The sequence below is a fragment of the Emys orbicularis genome, chromosome 10 (genome assembly GCF_028017835.1).
Source record: "Emys orbicularis isolate rEmyOrb1 chromosome 10, rEmyOrb1.hap1, whole genome shotgun sequence".
Lineage (NCBI taxonomy): Eukaryota > Metazoa > Chordata > Testudines > Emydidae > Emys > Emys orbicularis.
Genome location: NC_088692.1, coordinates 37,265,868 through 37,284,003, shown reverse-complemented (window position 1 = coordinate 37,284,003; position 18,136 = coordinate 37,265,868). Strand labels below are relative to the sequence as shown.

Genomic DNA, 18,136 nt, shown 5'->3' with positions numbered 1-18,136 from the left:
TTATAAAAACACAGGACAAAAGCATGCAATGCAAACCTCTGATAGAGGGACACATTTTTCTAACTGATCAACTTGTTACCTAAGCCTTTTATTTGGATAAAAATAATTAATCCATCTGGGCTAAGTGATTAAAGCACTCAAGGGGGAGTTGTGTGTATTAGGGAAAACATCTTGTTACTGTGAAGTTTATCAGGGCTTAGGAAAACCTTTACTTGAATCACTGTTGTCCATGACACACATACTACTTAACAATCGTATAGTCCTATAGATAAACTCCTAATGGCTTTATCTGAGGAGCGTAAACACCCCTGGAGAATAGAAGCCCCTCAGATTAAAAATCCCAGGGGTTAAATAAAATTCGCAGATTTATACTAGTCCCAACATCCAAAAGCAATAGGGGTATTTCGGGGGGAGGAGTGAGGAGTCAGGGACACAGTATAGACCTTCTTTAGCTCCCATTGAAATGCAGGGGATGAAATTGTGGGGGAGGGATAGCTCAGTGGTTTGAGCATTGGCCTGCTAAACCCAGGGTTGTGAGTTCAATCCTTGAGGAGGCCATTTAGGGAGCTGGGACAAAAATCTGTCTGGGGATTGGTCCTGCTTTGAGCAGGGGGTTGGACTAGATGACCTCCCGAGGTTCCTTCCAACCCTGATATTCTATGATTCTAAATGAAAGGCCAGAGTGGAAAAAACAGTCACTTTCCCTTCCCAAATAGCAATGCTCAATATTATTGTTAATTATTTGTAATGTAGCAGCAGCAGCCAGGGGCCCCAAGTGAAGGATCAGGGCCCCATTGCTCTAGGCACTGGACCCACAACAACAACGACTATCCCTGCCATGAAGAGTTTACAGATTAGGTTGTGTGTGGCTGGAGAGATTATTTAGAACTATTGGAACATAAAGCTAGCATTGTTACCAGAAGGTCAGAGACTCAGACCTGCCAATCTGCAGATTACCTGAATTCCCAGCAGTTAGTCAGTGGCACAGAAAAGTACACAGGTGAGGCATGGAAAATGACGCAAAGAAGGCCTTTTGCGAAGGCAGCAGTTTGGATGCCTGCTGGCTTTTGACAGGAATGGAATTTAGAACTGTGAGGGAGGGCAGATTTGCTAAGATTTAATAGTCTCTTCTTTATCTTTCTATTGACTCCTTTTCCACTGGCGTGCTTCCATCACACACTTAACCCAACAGAGGGAGTTCTGAGAACGGCTGCCTTTTCTTTAGAGACAATAACCTTAGAGAGAGTCGCGTGTGTGGATCCTAATTCACACAGGGAGCAGAGGAAAGAGAACAATTCTAAAATACATTAAGGGCTTCCCTACCCGGTGCAGCAATGCACGCTCCAGGGGTGTGAATTGTGAGGTGCACTAAGTAGAAGTCCCCTAGTGTGCACTAACGTTGAAACAGGGAACTGTTGGTGGATGTCAGCAGGGTCTATGAAGGTCACTTGGCATGCAATGTGTTTGTGTGTGAGAGAGAATTCACGCTCCTCTAGTGCACACTGTTGCACAGTGCAAACAAGCCCTTAGAAACTCCTCATGAGGATATATGTTTGCTCCTGTGACACAAGCCAAATACCCTCACCTGTGCACCAGCTGCAGGTTTTCATGTTTTAACCGACTGTGCTGCTCTCCATTTGCAGCTGTGTCCTTTTCCAGCTCTGTTACCCTCTTCTCCAGGAAGACAACCTGTGCAAGCAAGAGAGAGGATTCAGATACCAGTATGTTCTTTCAGCTTTATTTCTCTTTCTTACAAGTGCAGGCCAAATGATAGTACTGAGAATTATTTCCACCCTGACAAAACTCAAATGCAACCATTGAAGTAAAAATTGAAGAAATTCAATTGGTTGCCTCTAAACTGAACTGTATCTTGCTCGACTTTGAGAGTATCATGTATGTTCTGCGCTTCATCATGTCTCACCTATTACTGCTGAAATGTGCCCTGATCTAGAGGAGGTGACCTCATTCTCATTCAAGAAATTTACAAGTAGGCATTCCATTTAGGTGCATCTCACGGATTTTTAAAAACACAGTTTGCACTTTGCTAGAATTTAGCTCCTAAATTTTAGAAGTGTTCCATAATACGAACACAGGGCCAAATGCTTCACTGGTGTTTCTCCTTTGAGGTCAAAGGCCACATCAGTGGTTGTCTTCATTAAGTTTTTGAACATTTGGCTCTATAGAGCCAGATCCTCAGCTGGTGGAAATCGCCATAGCTCCAATGGAACTGTGACAACGTATGCCAGCTGAGAATATGTATCACACTACCTAAAAGGGACACTATGTCCCTTTTGTCCTTTTCACAGATGGAGAGAGACAAGGAAAAAGGAATAGACTGTTGCCAAGCCACAGATATTAGAAAGGGGACTCAAGGGCTGGTTTACAACCAGAAACTACTTTAAATTCCTTTTAAACATTGACTAGATTTAACTTTGATGGTGTCCCTTTAAGAGACGCTTCTGCAGAGTTGCACAAAACAAGCTGGATACATTAACTTTCCTTTGGTTATAAAAGAAATCTGCATTTTAGGGGTTTGAATGTTAACTTAGAATTATTTCCTTTCCTCCCCCCGAGTTACATAGCTCCCTGCTCTGCTCTCAGCCTTATTAGAAAGGCGATGTTACATGTGCTATCTGCAACGTGTTCTTCAGACCCTTCAACCACTCTGTCAGACTGCGGCACTCAGTGTTGTGACACCATCGCTACGGCTGCAGTGAAGAAGACTGAGAATTGTCATTGCGTTTGATAAACAAGCAGGAGGTGGGAATACTTTCCTGAGGACAAAGTATCTATTTGTGTAAAAACTAAAGTCATAATTTTTGAGATAAGAACAACAACAACAACAATTAATTCTTTTTTGGATATGCCCAAAAATGAATTTTACATGTTACTTTAGAGTGAAGGACAAACAATGAACAAATCTATACCAAGTCCATGAATCTGGGGTATAAACCAAATCCTGACAATACTCTAGCCAAATGTTTCAAACCTGGGTGCCTGACGTTAGGCTACTAAATCTGTCTTTGGGCTCAGAGTGGCCAGAAATGCTGAGCACCCATAAACCCCACTGAGGTGAAGGGGAGCTGCAGGAGTTCAGCACCTCGAAGCCAGAGCACTTTGAAACAGGAGCTGAATTTCAGGCTGTGACGTTATTGACATAATCTGGGACCATATAGAACATGGTTACAACCAAATCTTGTATAAAGGGGGTCAAATGAGGTGTCTAAGACAAGGTTATGGTTTGCTGGTTATGATATGCTGTCTATATGTGTGTATCAATTTTGTAGTTGAAGTTATGAATATTGGCTCTATACGGTCTGTATTTCAAACTTATGCTATGTTTCTTGGAAACTTCCCAGACAAGTTGGTATTAGCTCTGCCTAGCCTGCTTGATGGCCCATTAAGGACCATCAGCTATACAATTGACCCATTGAGAGAAGGCAAATACGCCTTACAACTCAGCAAAGTATGCAGGGACTGGCCCATGTGACTCCAGACTCCATTTTGCTGTAATTTTCCACAGTAAGGACAAAGAGATGTTCTTACACCTGGAAAAGACTATAAAAGGCTGATGCCTCAACTACATCTGGTCTTCAATCCTGCTTCTTACCTCTGGAGGGACTTTGCTACAAATGGAAGCTCTACACAAAGGACTGAATGACCCATCCCAGCTGTGGATGTACTCCAGAGACTTGATTTGAACCTGCAGTTTATTCTATCACTGCTACAAGCCTAGGGTGACCAGATCACCCAGGTCAAATATCGGGACGTGGGGGCGCGAAGCAATAAAAAAAAAAAAAAAGCGGCAGAGCAAAAAAACAACGCCCCCCCTTCCTCCTCCCTCCGCAAGTGCTGGAGGGAGGCCCCGGAGACGCAGGGGGAGCGCGGGGCCGGGGTGAGTGAGAGTCCGGCCTGGCCCCGAGCACAGGCAGGACTCAGTCGGGCGGTACCTGGAGGGAGAGTAGGGGGGCGGCCCGCGGGGCCAGGCGGCGGTTGTTTTCCCCACCTGGGCAGCGGGACTCGGGAGCAGCCGCTGCTGCAGCTCCTACTGCCGCGGCCGGAGGAAGCGGCCATGGCGCTCCGCGGCTGCGGTGCCTGGGCCCGAACCCCCTGAGCCTGGGCCTGTTGCAGGGACCCAGCAGCGCACACGCTGCGCGCGCCCAGCCCCTGGCTAGTCGCATCTGGGCTGGCTGCCCAGCTGGTGCAATCCCGCGGGCGGCCCCAGAGTGGGGGCAGCCGGCCCCAGCCCCCCGTTCTGCTTGGGTCCCGCAGGGGAACTAACGGGGCTGGGCTGCCGATGCCTCCGCCCCAGGGCCGCCGCGTGATTGCACCAGCTGGGCAGCCAGCCCAGACGTGACTGGCCAGGGGCTGGGCGCAGCGTGCACGCTGCTGGGTCCCCGCAACAGGCCCGGGGGGTTCAGGCCCGGGCGCCAGAGCCGCAGCCGCCAAGCGCCATGGCCGCTTCCTCCCCCCGCGGCAGTGGGAGCTGCAGCAGCGGCTGCTCCCGAGTCCCGCTGCCCAGGTGGGGAGATCAGCCACCGCCTGGCTCCGCGGGCCGCCCCCCTACTCTCCCTCCAGGTACCACCTGACTGAGTCCTGCCTTCGCTCGGGGCCAGGCCGGACTCTCACTCACCCCGGCCCCGCGCTCCCCCGGCGTCTCCGGGGCCTCCCTCCAGCGCTTGTGGAGGGAGGAGGAATGGCGTGCTTGGGGAAGAGGCGGGGATTTGGGGAGGGAGCCAATGGGGGAAGGAGGGGGCGGAGTCGGGGCAGGGCGGGTGCGAGCCCTTCCAGGCTCTGGAGCCTTTGCTTGTTTGTCCAGTGTCCCGACCTAACATTGGTCGGGACGCGGGACAAACAAGCAAATATCGGGACAGTCCCGATAAAATCGGGACGTCTGATCACCCTATACAAGCCTGAACCAAGAACTTTGCCATTACTGTATGTAATTGATTCCATTTATCCAATTCTAGCTCTCATCTATATCTTTTTCCTTTTTATGAATAAACCTTTAGATTTTAGATTCTAAAGGAGTGGCAACAGCGTGATTTGTGGGTAAGATCTGATTTGTATATTGACCTGGTCTGGGGCTTGATCCTTTGGGATCGAGAGAACCTTTTTTCTTTTACTGGGGTATTGGTTTTCATAACCGTTTGTCCCCATAACGAGTGGCACTGGTGATGATACTGGGAAACTGGAGTGTCTAAGGGAATTGCTTGTGTGACTTGTGGTTAGCCAGTGGGGTGAGACCAAAGTCCTCTTTGTCTGGCTGGTTTGGTTTGCCTTAGAGGTGGAAAAACCCCAGCCTTGGGCTGTAACTGCCCTGTTTTAAGCGATTTGTCCTGAATTGGCACTCTCAGTTGGGTCCCGCCAGAACCGCATCGTTACACAGGCATCTAGGTGTGTAAATTTTGGCCTGTGTTCTTCAATGAGACAGTATAAATGATACAATTCTATAAATTATTGTACTAATGTGCTGTCAAATGCACAAGAAATGTGTATATGTATGCATATATATTTATTTCTCTGTCATACCCACAGCTCCACTCATCTTCCTATTCAGGATGTCAGAATTAAGGAGCAGTTTTAAAGAGGTATTTTCACACTGGGGCAAACATTTATACAAAGCACAATTCACTTGGCTTGGAGTTTTCCATATTCCAGCTATTGATGTTTGAGTAAAGCTTTCCTTTCCCGAATGCAGTTTCTCCTCCTCCTGCCACATGATCCTTTGCTCATAAACTCCCCAGTAAGTTAACGTGGAATGAAATAGAGAGGTCACAAAGTCAGCATTTATAGCCTCGCTGCAGGACAAATTCTGAGCAGAACAGGCATGAGCGAAAGACAGGAAGTCCCGGTTTCAAGTCAAATAGCTTTGCTTCCTAGGAAGAGTAGCATTAGACAGCAGTGTATATAGCATTGGGAAACAATTACAAAATAAGTTGGTTTAAAATATATTTCTCAGTATTAATATTGCTCTATGAATGGTTATAATGACCAACTTCAAATACAGTGTATGCAAATGCTGTACATCTTACCACCTGTGTCAGTGACATCATTCATTCAGACTAAGGCCATGTCTATATGTACAGCACTGCAGCGGCGCAGCTGTACCGATGCAGCCACACCATTGCAGTGCACCTGGTGAGACACTCTAGGATGACGGGAGAGCATAAAAACCACCTCCACGAGCGGCAGAAGCTCTCCTGCTGACATAGTGCTGTGCACACGAGCGTGTATGTCAGTGTTACTTATGTCACTCGGGGGGTGGTTTATTCACACGCCAAGCGACATAAGGGATGCTGACGAAGCCTGAGACAGAGGGACAGACCTCTTCCCCCTGCAAGCATTATAAGAGGTTACAGAACACAGAGCATTGTTTAGTCAACTGTAGAGGGGCAGGAGGAGCCACAAGCCATTTACCATGAAGCAATCTTCAGCCCAAGCTGTGCAATGAGCCTCAACACCCACTGAAAAGCCTGGAATTCGACCTCCCAACCCGAACACAGCAACACATATGCCTTTTCTGATCATTTTGTCAAATCACAACCCCCAGTCAGTACAGAATGCTTTGAGTTAACCGTCTGTTCCCAGTAGTTATCTACCCAGTGTCAGCCAGCATTCAATAATAGCAAGTAATTAACACCTCGCATTTCCCCAGCAACTTTTGTCCCAGGAGCTCGAAGCATGGTAAACCATTATTCACTCCATGCAGGAATGGGTACTCTTCTACCCTCTTCATTAATTAGTAGGCTGATGCACAAAGAAATGCCTTGCCCAAGAGCACCCAGTGCATCAAAGACAGAGTCAGGAACAGAACCTGGGTATCCTGTCCTCTTGGTTTAACCACTAGGAACATGTGCTCCCTCCTCCCAAAGGAAAACCGCTCGACGTCAAAGCTAAGCTTAGTGGGACACTCAGAAGCTATTCCTCCATTAAAACTTCAGAGGCAGCTGCAATAGCATTCATACCTTGTCAGTGATGTCCTCATCTGCACACTCCATGTGGTCACAGAAAGGTTCTTCCATAGCATCCGCAGTCAGGGTGCCCGTCTGATGTAAGTGCCTTTATCCGAGACAGACCAACCCAACCCAAAGCAAGATGACCATTAGAGAGAACATTGCAGAAGGAAAAGTATCATTTCTTATACAATTTCTCTCAACTCCTCACCCCTTCTCCTGCAGGAGACATTGGGACATCACTCTCTTTTGGGTGACAGTAGGTGAAGATGATTAAACAAGGAGGCTATCCTGGCAAAATAGCGATTCTATCAAGTAGCGGGCCTCACTTTCACCAAATGAGGCTCTGACAAGCCAACAAGAGTCAGCATCCCACAACACCTCAGTACTGCCGAACTATGGGGCAGGAATCTTCACTAGGTTTGTGACTTTTAGTGAACAGCACCTGGCTGTCAGAGGGGAAATGGACAAGTAGTGTTGGAACTTGGTGCTATCACCTCTTATTCTTGCTCTTTGGAATATGGAAAGATAAGAGCTTACTTTCCACACTTCATTTCTTTGAACTTAACACTTATATTCCAGAGCAGCAGGACTAAAAGTACTCTGCTCTCCCCAGAGATGATAAAGCTAGAAAGGAATGGGGAGTGAATTGAGCTTGTGAAATACACACTCAACTCCAGCTCCCCAAGTGGGAGACTAGTAAATCATTAGCCATGGCTTGTAACACTTGGGTTTTTGTTTTCTTTCAAAGGACACTGTTCAAATCAGTCTAGACATTCACCCTGTAATGTAATGACATGTGTTCTACAGGAGCTGAGCGCGGTATTCCACCGTAGTGGGGGTGGAAAGGGGGAAAGCAGAATTATTACAACCTTGAATAATTAAAAAACACAGGATTTACATCAAGAACTATAGATATAGAGAGAGCTGAGGATACACAGACTATAGTTTTACTGGATCTCTCTCTGGAGTTTTTACATGAGTCTGTAACCAGTTAGTAACATGGGTATATTATGGCTTGTGTCCCCACACACTATGGTTAATACACTGTTAGTAGCATAGGTGCTGGAGATGGGGTGGGTGGGTTAAGGGGAATGGGAGGAGCAAAGGGCCATTACCTCCTCACTTTTTAAGCAGGGGGGGACCATATACCCCCACTTTTGACAATCTGAACTGGGCAGGTCACAACAAGGGGAGGGGGGCAGGAACACAGCCCCTCCCTTGACCAGAGCATGGAAGCATTATGATGGAGGGGCAATATATTAATAGATTCTAGCTACTCAAATGGTCACAAAGTATTGAGCATTCTCAAAACTAAAAACCATTTCTTGATAAAGCTCCCAGTCACAAAAGATGATGGTAGTTCCTTTGGTCACTTCTGCTGATCCAAGGGAGTTAAAAGTAAACAGCTAATCTGAATCCCTGAAGACAATCTTCTTTAAGCAAGTAGCATCCTAATTCTTAATCTGGTCTTTAAGTACTGACAACTGGCCCTTCAGTATGCTGACTCTATTCAGAAAGAAGGCACAGAATGGATCCTCTTAGAGTTTTAACATAGGTCGGCTCTGCCTTTTTACCTACTGCTTTCTACAAAAACATTTAATATTTTGAACTAAAGGTCTGGGACACATCCTTGGAAAACGCCTCAGTGTTGGATGACACAGTGTCAGTAAGATGTCAAGCACACCATGCAAACCAGGCAGAATGATTATAAAATAGTTATTGACCAGAGAGAGAAAGGATCTCTCCTACTGGGAGAAATTTAGGGTTTGTGAACGAGAGCCCCTGGTCTACATTCGAAAGCTATTCTGCTCTGGCCCCATCAGGAAGGTGTATGCATCCAGTCAGAATCAAGAAGGGTTGTGGTTTTTTTTAAAAGCATCACAATATCACTGAACTACTTTATGCTCTTAATGAGAGCTCAACAAGTAGCACATGGAAGAATAACTTTCCAGGAAGAGGTCCGTTTGCTTAAGCAGAGAATCTCTGAATTTGTGACTCTGACTCCAGCCAAATTTCTAGGTATGAAAATACCTAGAATTGTGATCTTGGATCTAGTACTCCAAAACTTTAAAATATCACATGAGAACAAACAAGAATGAGAGGATAGCAAGGGGGCAGCTTAATCTTAAATTAAAACTCCCTGATGGTATCTGAAGCAGATGAAAGAGAAACAACTTAATTGAGTGAGAGGAGTGCTCAGAACCTCTGGAGTCACACAAGGTCAAATTATAAAGGCTAGTCTTAAATAGGAAGCCTGGAAACTTGCCTTCTAGCTTAAAACCACTAAAAAGCAAAAAAGTTTCTAACAAATAGCTTGAAAGTGAGACTATGGGAACCATGAAATGTAATACTCAAGACCCATTTCCCCACCAGCGAGAAAGAACCGAGTCTGGAAACGTTTGCTGGTTACAGGAAAAATTAAGAAGAAACAATGTGGAAAAACAGCTGGAAAATATTTCCAAAGAACTCTTGAACTGCTGAAAGCAGGGCAGGGAATCTGCTTCCCTAGGATAAGCCTGACATAGACCTAATCTCCAGCCCTTCCCTTGATTCCAAACCCAAGAGATTCACGGGGAGTGAAGATTTCTTGGAATTTGTTCCAAAGCTTGACTGACCCACTCAGGAATGCTGCTAAGTAAACAGACTCCTGGGATCTGAGAATACACATTTCTAGAGGGTGCCAAATCATCACACAGACTGTTCAAAAGACCAGCCCATGTTTCCCAAACATCCTAACCAGACCTGAAACTAGAGAGACCTGGAAACAAAAGAGTATGTGTAAGAACAGCAGAAACCTTCCTCTTCCCTAAATCCTCTCTCAGAGTATCAGGGAACAATGTATTTGAGTCTCAAATTAAATTTCCAAAAATCCTAGAGAGGGGTGTCAGTAAAGATTATGCCAGAGAATGAACACACGAAAATAAAAAAGGCAGGTTTGGAGAGCTAGAACAAACTTTTTCCTTCAGCTATAGAAAAGAAACACCATGGAAAGAAGTATTAAAACCAACCCCCTCAAGGAAAAGATACGAAACCGACAAAATGCTATTGAGACTCAATGATCTTGCTTCCGAGAGAATTTCAGAGCAAATGTGGTGTCTGCCTTTTTGTTATACAGGGAGAAGGTCTCATAGCTTCATTGGCTAGTTGTTACAAATTTCCTCATGCAACTCCGCTGGAGAGACAGGGATCCTTAAAGCATTACCCAAGCAGATCCTGGCCCTTCAGCGTTCCAGGATTCTTGAAAACAAGATGAACTGTTTGGGAAAATTTGCACTCTCACGTGACAGTGATGAAAGCATTATGTCCAGAATGAACTGCTTCCTCCCATCCCCCATTATTGGGAACCTAAATCCCTTGTGAAAATAAAGCAACAGCCCAGTCAGAGTGCTTCCTTTAACAGATCATTGCAAGAATCAGAGACAAGGGCTTGCCTAGATGGGGAAATTTACCAGCAAAATTATATCACTACCATTATACCTGTATAAATAGAGAGGTAAATTTCCACATGTAGGCAAGCCCTAAGACAGTCCCTATACCACAGGAAACATATGCAATAATATAAAGCCACAGTTGGGGAGAGTAGCTCTGCCCCTATGTTTAAGAATTCCTAAGGAGTCCATGAAACAACGTGTGGAAGAGATGAAGAGCAAGTCTCATGGCATCCATGAAGTCAAACAGGGAGGAGCACAACTCGAAGCAAAACAGAAACAGTGAATCTGTCTGCGTGGACTGGTGTTTTAGTGGTGTGGCAAAGGCTTAATTTCTGACTGGATGCATCTACTCAGCTGACCGGGCAAGGGCTCACTCAACTGTCCAGGTTAGTGATACAGAAAAGCACGTACATCAGCAACTAGGAGTTTTCAACATGGGCAAAGTCTCCTGCAGACTCTCATGCTCTGGGCATCCATAGACTGGGGGTCTGGGAGGACAACCTGGGAGAAGTCACGTGTAAGTCAGTCTCCAGAGGTGAATACATTCTGAAAATATCTTTTTAATGATTAAAAAAAATCTTTAAAATCTATAATGTGAATTAAAATTGCCGTCCATTACACACTGCAGAAAATGTACTGTACATTTCTCTAAAAGTAAAATTTTGCACATTTTGTAGATAGCTGTAAGCCCATTGTACATGCAACAACCTACACAAGCACATTCCTTAATGACAACAAAAGGATAATAAAAGTATCAGCGTACCTTGCTACCTTCTTGCTTGAGAGGCTTTTATTTGGACTGTGAAATGAACAAAAACAACAGGAAAACAGAGTCAGGAAAACAGAGTGAAGAGCAAGGGGAAACAGGAAACAAACTAAGCAACAGTGACAGGGGGCATATCCTTTACAATTAACACCACAGCACAGCACACATGAGGCATGCATTACTCAGCTTCTCTGAGGCAATCTCCATGTAAAAATCCAGGTAAATTTGCACACATTTAACATGTCAAGATGAATTGGAACATACAGCACTTGTCCTTGCTGCAGAAGTTTCAATGGGTCCAGCAAAGTGCTCTCTCTTTTAACTCGTTGATTCCAGTCCTGAAAGCAGATCCCTAGGAAAAGTGCTAATAGAAGAATTGAGCTTGGTGGGACTCAGACCCGTTACAAATGGAGGGTAGCCTGAAATATACTTGATCCACCTGGCAGCTTGTGCAGACAATGAGCCCATCTCTGAAAGAAAACACTGAAATATCCTGCTGCAAATACAAGCAGGACGACTGTACTAGAATCACAAGTATGTAGAGCAAAAAATAATAATTAAAAAGCAAACAGCTCAATGAACTATCCTCTGTATTTCATCAACTCCAAACAATTATAATTTTACTGAATTGTGTTTGACATCGGACATAGCAACATAGGTTGACATACGACTGGCTGGCTGCTTGTATTTCAGACTGGGACTTCCCCAGATTTTGGGGGTTGATTTGTTTGACCTTTTCTTCTCTCCCTCCCTCATATGCAGCTGTGTTTGCATCTAAAATCAGGAAGACTGGATTTTAAGCAAGATAATGTTTCAAGTACTAGAAATAGGTGCATTCATAAGCTATACTTAGCAGCAGCTAACAGAGTCGCCTCTTACAGAATTGTATTTTCTTTTTAAATACTTAGCATGCTATCCCAACATATGCTATAAGGACATATCAACATTAACATCATGCTGCACAGCTTTAATGTCCTGATATAGTGACCCTCTCTCAGTGCATAGCTCACCTATGATGATGAAAAGCACCTGGTCACAGGACCTCTTTGCTCACAACATAACAGATTAATACTTTCTTCACATCAGCCACTTGCTATTTGTCACTTCAAGTGATTTTAAAAGTCATGATTTATCTATTTTTTCCTCTTTTAAGTTTACTAACATGCAACCAAAATTAGGACTAGTTACTGCATATTGTGCCTCAAATTTCTTTACATACATTTTGTATGCTACTGTAATCAAGTGGTTGCTTAAAAAAAAATCAGCTTCCTCCAGAATCTTCTCTCTTTCTCCTTTATTCACTCCCCTTGTCCCAAGTTTGGGAAATAATGGCTTTAACTTCCCTCCGCAACTGGATTCTTCAAAAAACCATGATCACATGGAAACCTGCAAGAGGATAAACTGGGACACTCCAGCGTCTACCACTGCACAAACAGAGATGGCCTCATAGGAAAGGAGACGGATTAAAATCTAAACAGAACCTTGCTCCCACCCAGAGCAATGCTACTGTATGAGAAGCGAGGTTGTCAATTTCTAAAGTTCTGATGCTCGCAACATGGTATCCCCATGTACAGGGAACTACTATAGTTAATGAGATGTTGCAGATGATATGGAGCATTTATAATTAGGTATTTTCCAGAAACTGGTAGAGGTTTAAAATTTTTGCCCTTTATTCTACTCAACTGGCCAGAGTGACTTGCTGTCCCAAGCACTGAGCAAGCCAGCACCACTCTACAGCTTTTATGAAACAGCCTGGATGCTCAAAGCCATTAGACCAGCTCTCTTCCCTCAAATCACATAGACCTGCTAAATACCTCCCTCTCCTTTCAGGCAGGGGAGGGAGGCAGAGGGAGAAAAGAGGAAGGATCGGGGGCTACAGAGGAAACTCCTTTACAGAGAGGGAGGGTCTGAGTCACTCATTCAAAAATTTAACTTTTCTTACAAACCTATTCCCCGTTCTCACTTTCCAACATCTCCTGACATTTTTAGGAAAGATCTATTTAATTAGTCAAGCCCAGTATCATCAAAAAGATGGAACGTTCATTCCCCCACTTTCTCCTAATTTAAAAATGTAAAAGAGAAAGAAAAATAGAAATTAATAGATCTGCATCTATATGTTCACATGCAAAGAGTAAGTAACTGGGCCAGTTTTATTTATTTTATTGTTGCTATAGTATCACTAAATTAGGGATAAAGTAAATGGTTTTTCCCCCCAAAATGTGGGGAGTTCTGAAAAAAAATTCTCAAAATAAGATATTGGTGGGAGTCACACTCCAAGATCCAGAAACTTAAAATGAACGATTGGCTGAGCAGAGAGGAAAGGCAATGGACATAAAATGTAGATCACTGACTCCTAGAGGTGAAATGCTTATTTTACCCCTTAGAAGGAGGAACTAAAAATAGCTTGAACTGAATCAACTCACAAATAGTTTCTGGGAAGCACTGGCTGATCATGCTTTTCAAGCTAACTGGTTTCCTAATAGTGATTTTGACGGTGAACTTTTGACATTTCTATTGAGTGAAGGAATCACTTTTGGCGAGATTTCAAGGATTCTGTAAACCTGCTTCTCCTCTCTGATGGAAAGGGGCTAGTGAAGGAAAAAAAAAAATCAATGCATGTCACTTGTATCTGAGGGAGATTAATCAGCCATTTGTGAAGAAAAACAGATCAAAAGTGTATCTGGGCAGCTTTGGATCCCAGGCCTGAGAAGCCACCTGGCATGGGAGGTGCATCTATCCACAAATGGTATTTCAAAGTTTATCTACCTATTGCAATGGTTGGGTAGAAGCAGTTGCAGCTTGGCGGCAGACACACACATCTGACAGTGGAATCCTGGGTACATTTTAGACAGGGTTTGGGGGTGGTTTTGCTGTTTATTTCACAGCACTGAGACTGCTCCTTTGAAGGATTTCCTGTGATCAGGGAAAGCATTGCTGAAAAAAGATCTATGATTTTGCAATGCTGCTCCTGCTGCTAGACATTTTGGCTGTTTTAGTTATTTTGGCTCCTTGTTTTCTTCTGGGTGCAAGGTGTTGGTAATCATCTTCAAAGCCATCAGTGGTCCAAGGCCATTGCCTGAAAGAGGATCTTGCAGCCCCTATTCTGTCACAGCATGCAATACAAGCTGGGATGTTCTTGCTGTTTATTGTGTGGATTCAGTTCTCTCAGCAGAATGCTCTCTTCTTTGGAGTTCTTTCCCCTTGATGGGCCAACACAGCCAGAGTTTGGCTGCCTCCAGGGCAAGATACAAGGCAAATTATTTAGTCTAACATTTTGTCTATGATATTTCATTACTCTCTTGTTCCTGTGCAGTCATGTCTACCAGATCTCAGCCCAGGACACTACATGGGTTTCTGTCCAATGAGCTGTTGGCTGCCTCATTACTTCTGATATAAACAAAACTCATGAACAGGCTAGGCAATCTTTAATTTGTGCTCCATGAAGGCAGCCCTGTGCCCCCTCCCCCCCAACCCCATTCACAGAATACATGGGTGACACCACTTACACCAAATCACCCACCAATGTCACTTACCACTTTTACCTGCTCCTGTATTTTTCACTTCATACATCTGATGAAGTAGGTTTTAGCCCATGAAAGCTTATGCCCAAATAAATTTGTTAGTCTCTAAGGTGCCACATGGACTCCTCATTTTTTCCCCACTTTTCACTAGTCTCTTTTGATCTACTGTGTCCTCTGTACTTCTTTGCCTTCGTGGAAGTCCACTCCTTGTAATCAGCTAGAATTCCTTTCCAAAGCAGGAGGTATTCTTGAGGATCCTATTTCTTTGTATTCTTGTCGCCATTTTTCATCAGCCCCTTTCTGATTCTTTCACCATTACTCTGCTCTCTGACTCTTACATCTTCACAAGATACCAACAATAGAGACAACTTCGGACTTCCTGATCTTCCCTCAAGGGGTTGGCTGGCACTTGGGTCCAACTGCTTCTCCAGTTGGGTGACCAGCTTAGACTTCATGCAGTACAATGCATGTTTTCGGTCTCCTTCCTGGGCAGAACATGATTAATCTTCCATGATGAGCTGTCCTTAGTTTGGAGAAAGCTATTCTTTTGCAGAGCTTCTTGACTTGGTTGTTGCAACCTCTTTTATATCTCTGAACTACTCATGAGTTATTAAGTAAGTTGGAGGTCTACTTCCTCTTGCTAATCTGGGCTCTTCCACTCAAAGTAAATCTTCAATTTCCCTGCTTGCACTACTTATGTTTGTCTGCCAAATTTTAAAATAGCTGTTACCCTTTTTAGGCACTGCCTCTATTCACATTCTAGTCTGAATGCTCAGATATCTCAGTACCGGCATCCTCCTTTGTCAAACTCATTGTGTCGTCACTTCCTCCTTCTCTTGCTTCGTCATGCCCAATGGCTTTTTGCAGCTCCAGAGAACAATTTTTAAACGATTATTTGTAATTTCTCAGGTTTCCTATAGGGCTGATAGCACAGAATCACAAAATGGTGTTTGGGGTAAGTCTGTTCTGCCTCACAGAGCACTCTTGGTCAGTCAGAGGGTGTGGCTACATGAGAAAGTTACAGCTCTTTAACTTAAATCAGTTTAAAAACACAATGTATTTAAACCGGTGAGGCTGAGATTTTCAGAGAAGCCTGAGGGAGTTAGGCTCACAATTCTGACTGAAATTTACTGGGATTAGGGGCCCAATTCTCTTGGGATACTTTGAAAATCCCTCCTTAATTAACAAGAATTTGGGTTGGCCTTGGAATTCCTCCATCACACTTGAGAAACTCATAATGTGGGTAGAAATGAGGCTCTCAGCACATCAAGAAAAATCTAGCATCTTTATTCATCGACTGCATAACTGGAGATAAAGCATCAGGCTGAAAGCCTTCCTTTGAAAGCTGTAACAATTGATGAAGCTGTGTCATAAGAATTCAGAGCAGTTCTTTTTAGATGTAGACATACCCTAGAAATGCTAAAGCAGTGCAGCTGTTGTATAGACACTTACTACTTCCGCCGCTGTAGTAAATCCACTTCTCTGAGAGGCACTAGCTAGGTGGATGGAAGAATTCTTCCATCGACTTAGTGGTGTCTACACTGGGGCTTAGGTCGGCTTAGCTGCATCAGACAGGGCATGACATTTTTCACAGCCCTGGCGATGTAATTCAGTTGACTTAACTTTGTAGTGTATACTAGCCCCAAGTCAATTGCCCATTCATTTTCTGATTCACTTCCCTTTTTACATAGCCCTGAGCCCTCTAATTCCACGCTGTCCCTTACAAAGGAAAAATCAATGGCAGCAATTGTGGATTCCGACATGACAAGTTAGGCTTCAGGAAGGGACGGGAGGGGGCAGTTTGGATAAATCAATATTCACTAATAACATTAGTTTCTTTAGTCCTCCTATCCAACAGATTGATTTGTAAACAACAGCTTGAACCTAAAAATCAAACCTCATGTGTATAATCTACATATACTGTAGGTTGGTAGAGTAACTTTCCTCTTGAAGGTTTGGGGGGGAGGGATAGCTCAGTGGTTTGAGTATTAGCCTGCTAAACCCAGGGTTGAGAGTTCAATTCTTGAGGGGGCCACTTAGGGATCTGGGGCAAAAATCAGTACTTGGTCCTGCTAGTGGAGGCAGGGGGCTGGACTCGATGACCTTTCAGGGTCCCTTCCAGTTCTAGGAGATAGGTATATCTCCATATTATTTATTATTAAGGTTCTCTCAGTGCTTGATGACCTATATGCTTATCCAATCAGCGATATGGGATTGCAGGACATTAAGCAGGGAGACAGCTATCTTACACTGATCTGAGGATGTTGGCCAAAGACCTTGAAACAAATTCCTATTGGGATGTCATGTACCATGGAACTTTTAGTGGCTACCTGGAACAGAAAAGGCTTCCATTTTTAGCGTCTCTGCCAAAAGAGCCACACAGAATTCAAGTTATCTACTGTGGAAGAATGAAGGGTTGAGTTATCCCGGCCAGGATTTGAACTGGTGGTTCTAGAGCATCTTGGTATTTCTGAACTAGTTGCTTGCAAAATACCCACAGCCAACTTAGCTGGCTACTCAGAATTAATGTTTTTAATTCAAAGTTGCTATCTAGCCATTTCTCCCAGTGATGCAAATAGTGTACATGTCAAACTTAAGACTTCAGTTTAGTGTTAAGAAGTCTTACTACACAGAGCATGGTAATCAAGTGCTGCATTCACTTAACACTCAACCAACAGTACATGCAAAGAGACCGATTAGAGTAGAATGAAAGATTCCCATTGTCAATATCTTTTTCTCGCTCCATATTTTGGATTAATGAGACTTCTGTTTAGCTTCTATAAAGACTTCCATAAAGTCACAGGGTAAACTTTTAAGACCTGGAGAGGCCTGACAGCTCTCTTACATCAACTTCTCTGTCAATTTAAAATGGTCCTTTTTGTATGAAGAAATCAAGCAACATAACTTGGCAAGTGAGGATGACAATGAGAGTCTCCCCTTCTTGAGAATGTTGTTCAAACACTTAGAATGCCACGCACAAAATCAATTACCTATTCATTTCAAGATCATTCAGGCGAGCAGAAAGATCCTCGAGGCGGTTGATTTGTTTGTGGCACTGGCTACAGTAAAACTCAAATGCCTCATCAGTGATAATGCTGTGCAGTTTCGCAATGAGCGGGTTGACGCTAGAGAAATCACAAGTGTCATTTTAACAGGACAGGACAGAACAGACCAATCTGATTTCATCTGTGGCTTCCACAAGTTAAGGAGATGTTTGGAAGGGTGGGAAAGTCACAAGCTTTTCACGCAAGAATTACAATAAGAAATTTCGGGGCAAATGTTACTATAAAAATATTAAATCCAAACATCAATGACTGAGAAGTGCAACTGAGCTGGTAATTAAGCCATTTTGTTGGACAAATTGGGTCAAATCATCCCTATTGTAAGCAATCACCTCTTTCCTTTCTGTCCCATGGGGGTTATGCCCACTTACCACAGGTATGGATTTGGATAATTGAC

General features: G+C 43.9%; 1 protein-coding gene across 5 annotated transcripts in view; it reads right to left on the bottom strand.

Moving 5' to 3' along the window:
* Window positions 1–18,136, bottom strand: part of RAB11FIP3 (RAB11 family interacting protein 3) — a 170,477-nt gene that overhangs the window by 10,222 nt on the left and 142,119 nt on the right. For 3 of the 5 annotated variants that reach the window (XM_065412277.1, XM_065412279.1, XM_065412280.1), the window contains 3 exons: window positions 11,154–11,189; window positions 6,969–7,062; window positions 1,586–1,689 (listed from right to left, as the gene is read on the bottom strand). In XM_065412277.1, the coding sequence (XP_065268349.1) occupies window positions 1,586–1,689; window positions 6,969–7,062; window positions 11,154–11,189 (234 nt within the window). Of the gene's footprint in view, window positions 1–1,585; window positions 1,690–6,968; window positions 7,063–11,153; window positions 11,190–17,667; window positions 17,803–18,136 lie in introns of all 5 variants that reach the window. The other 2 variants (XM_065412276.1, XM_065412278.1) reach the window with 1 other exon arrangement.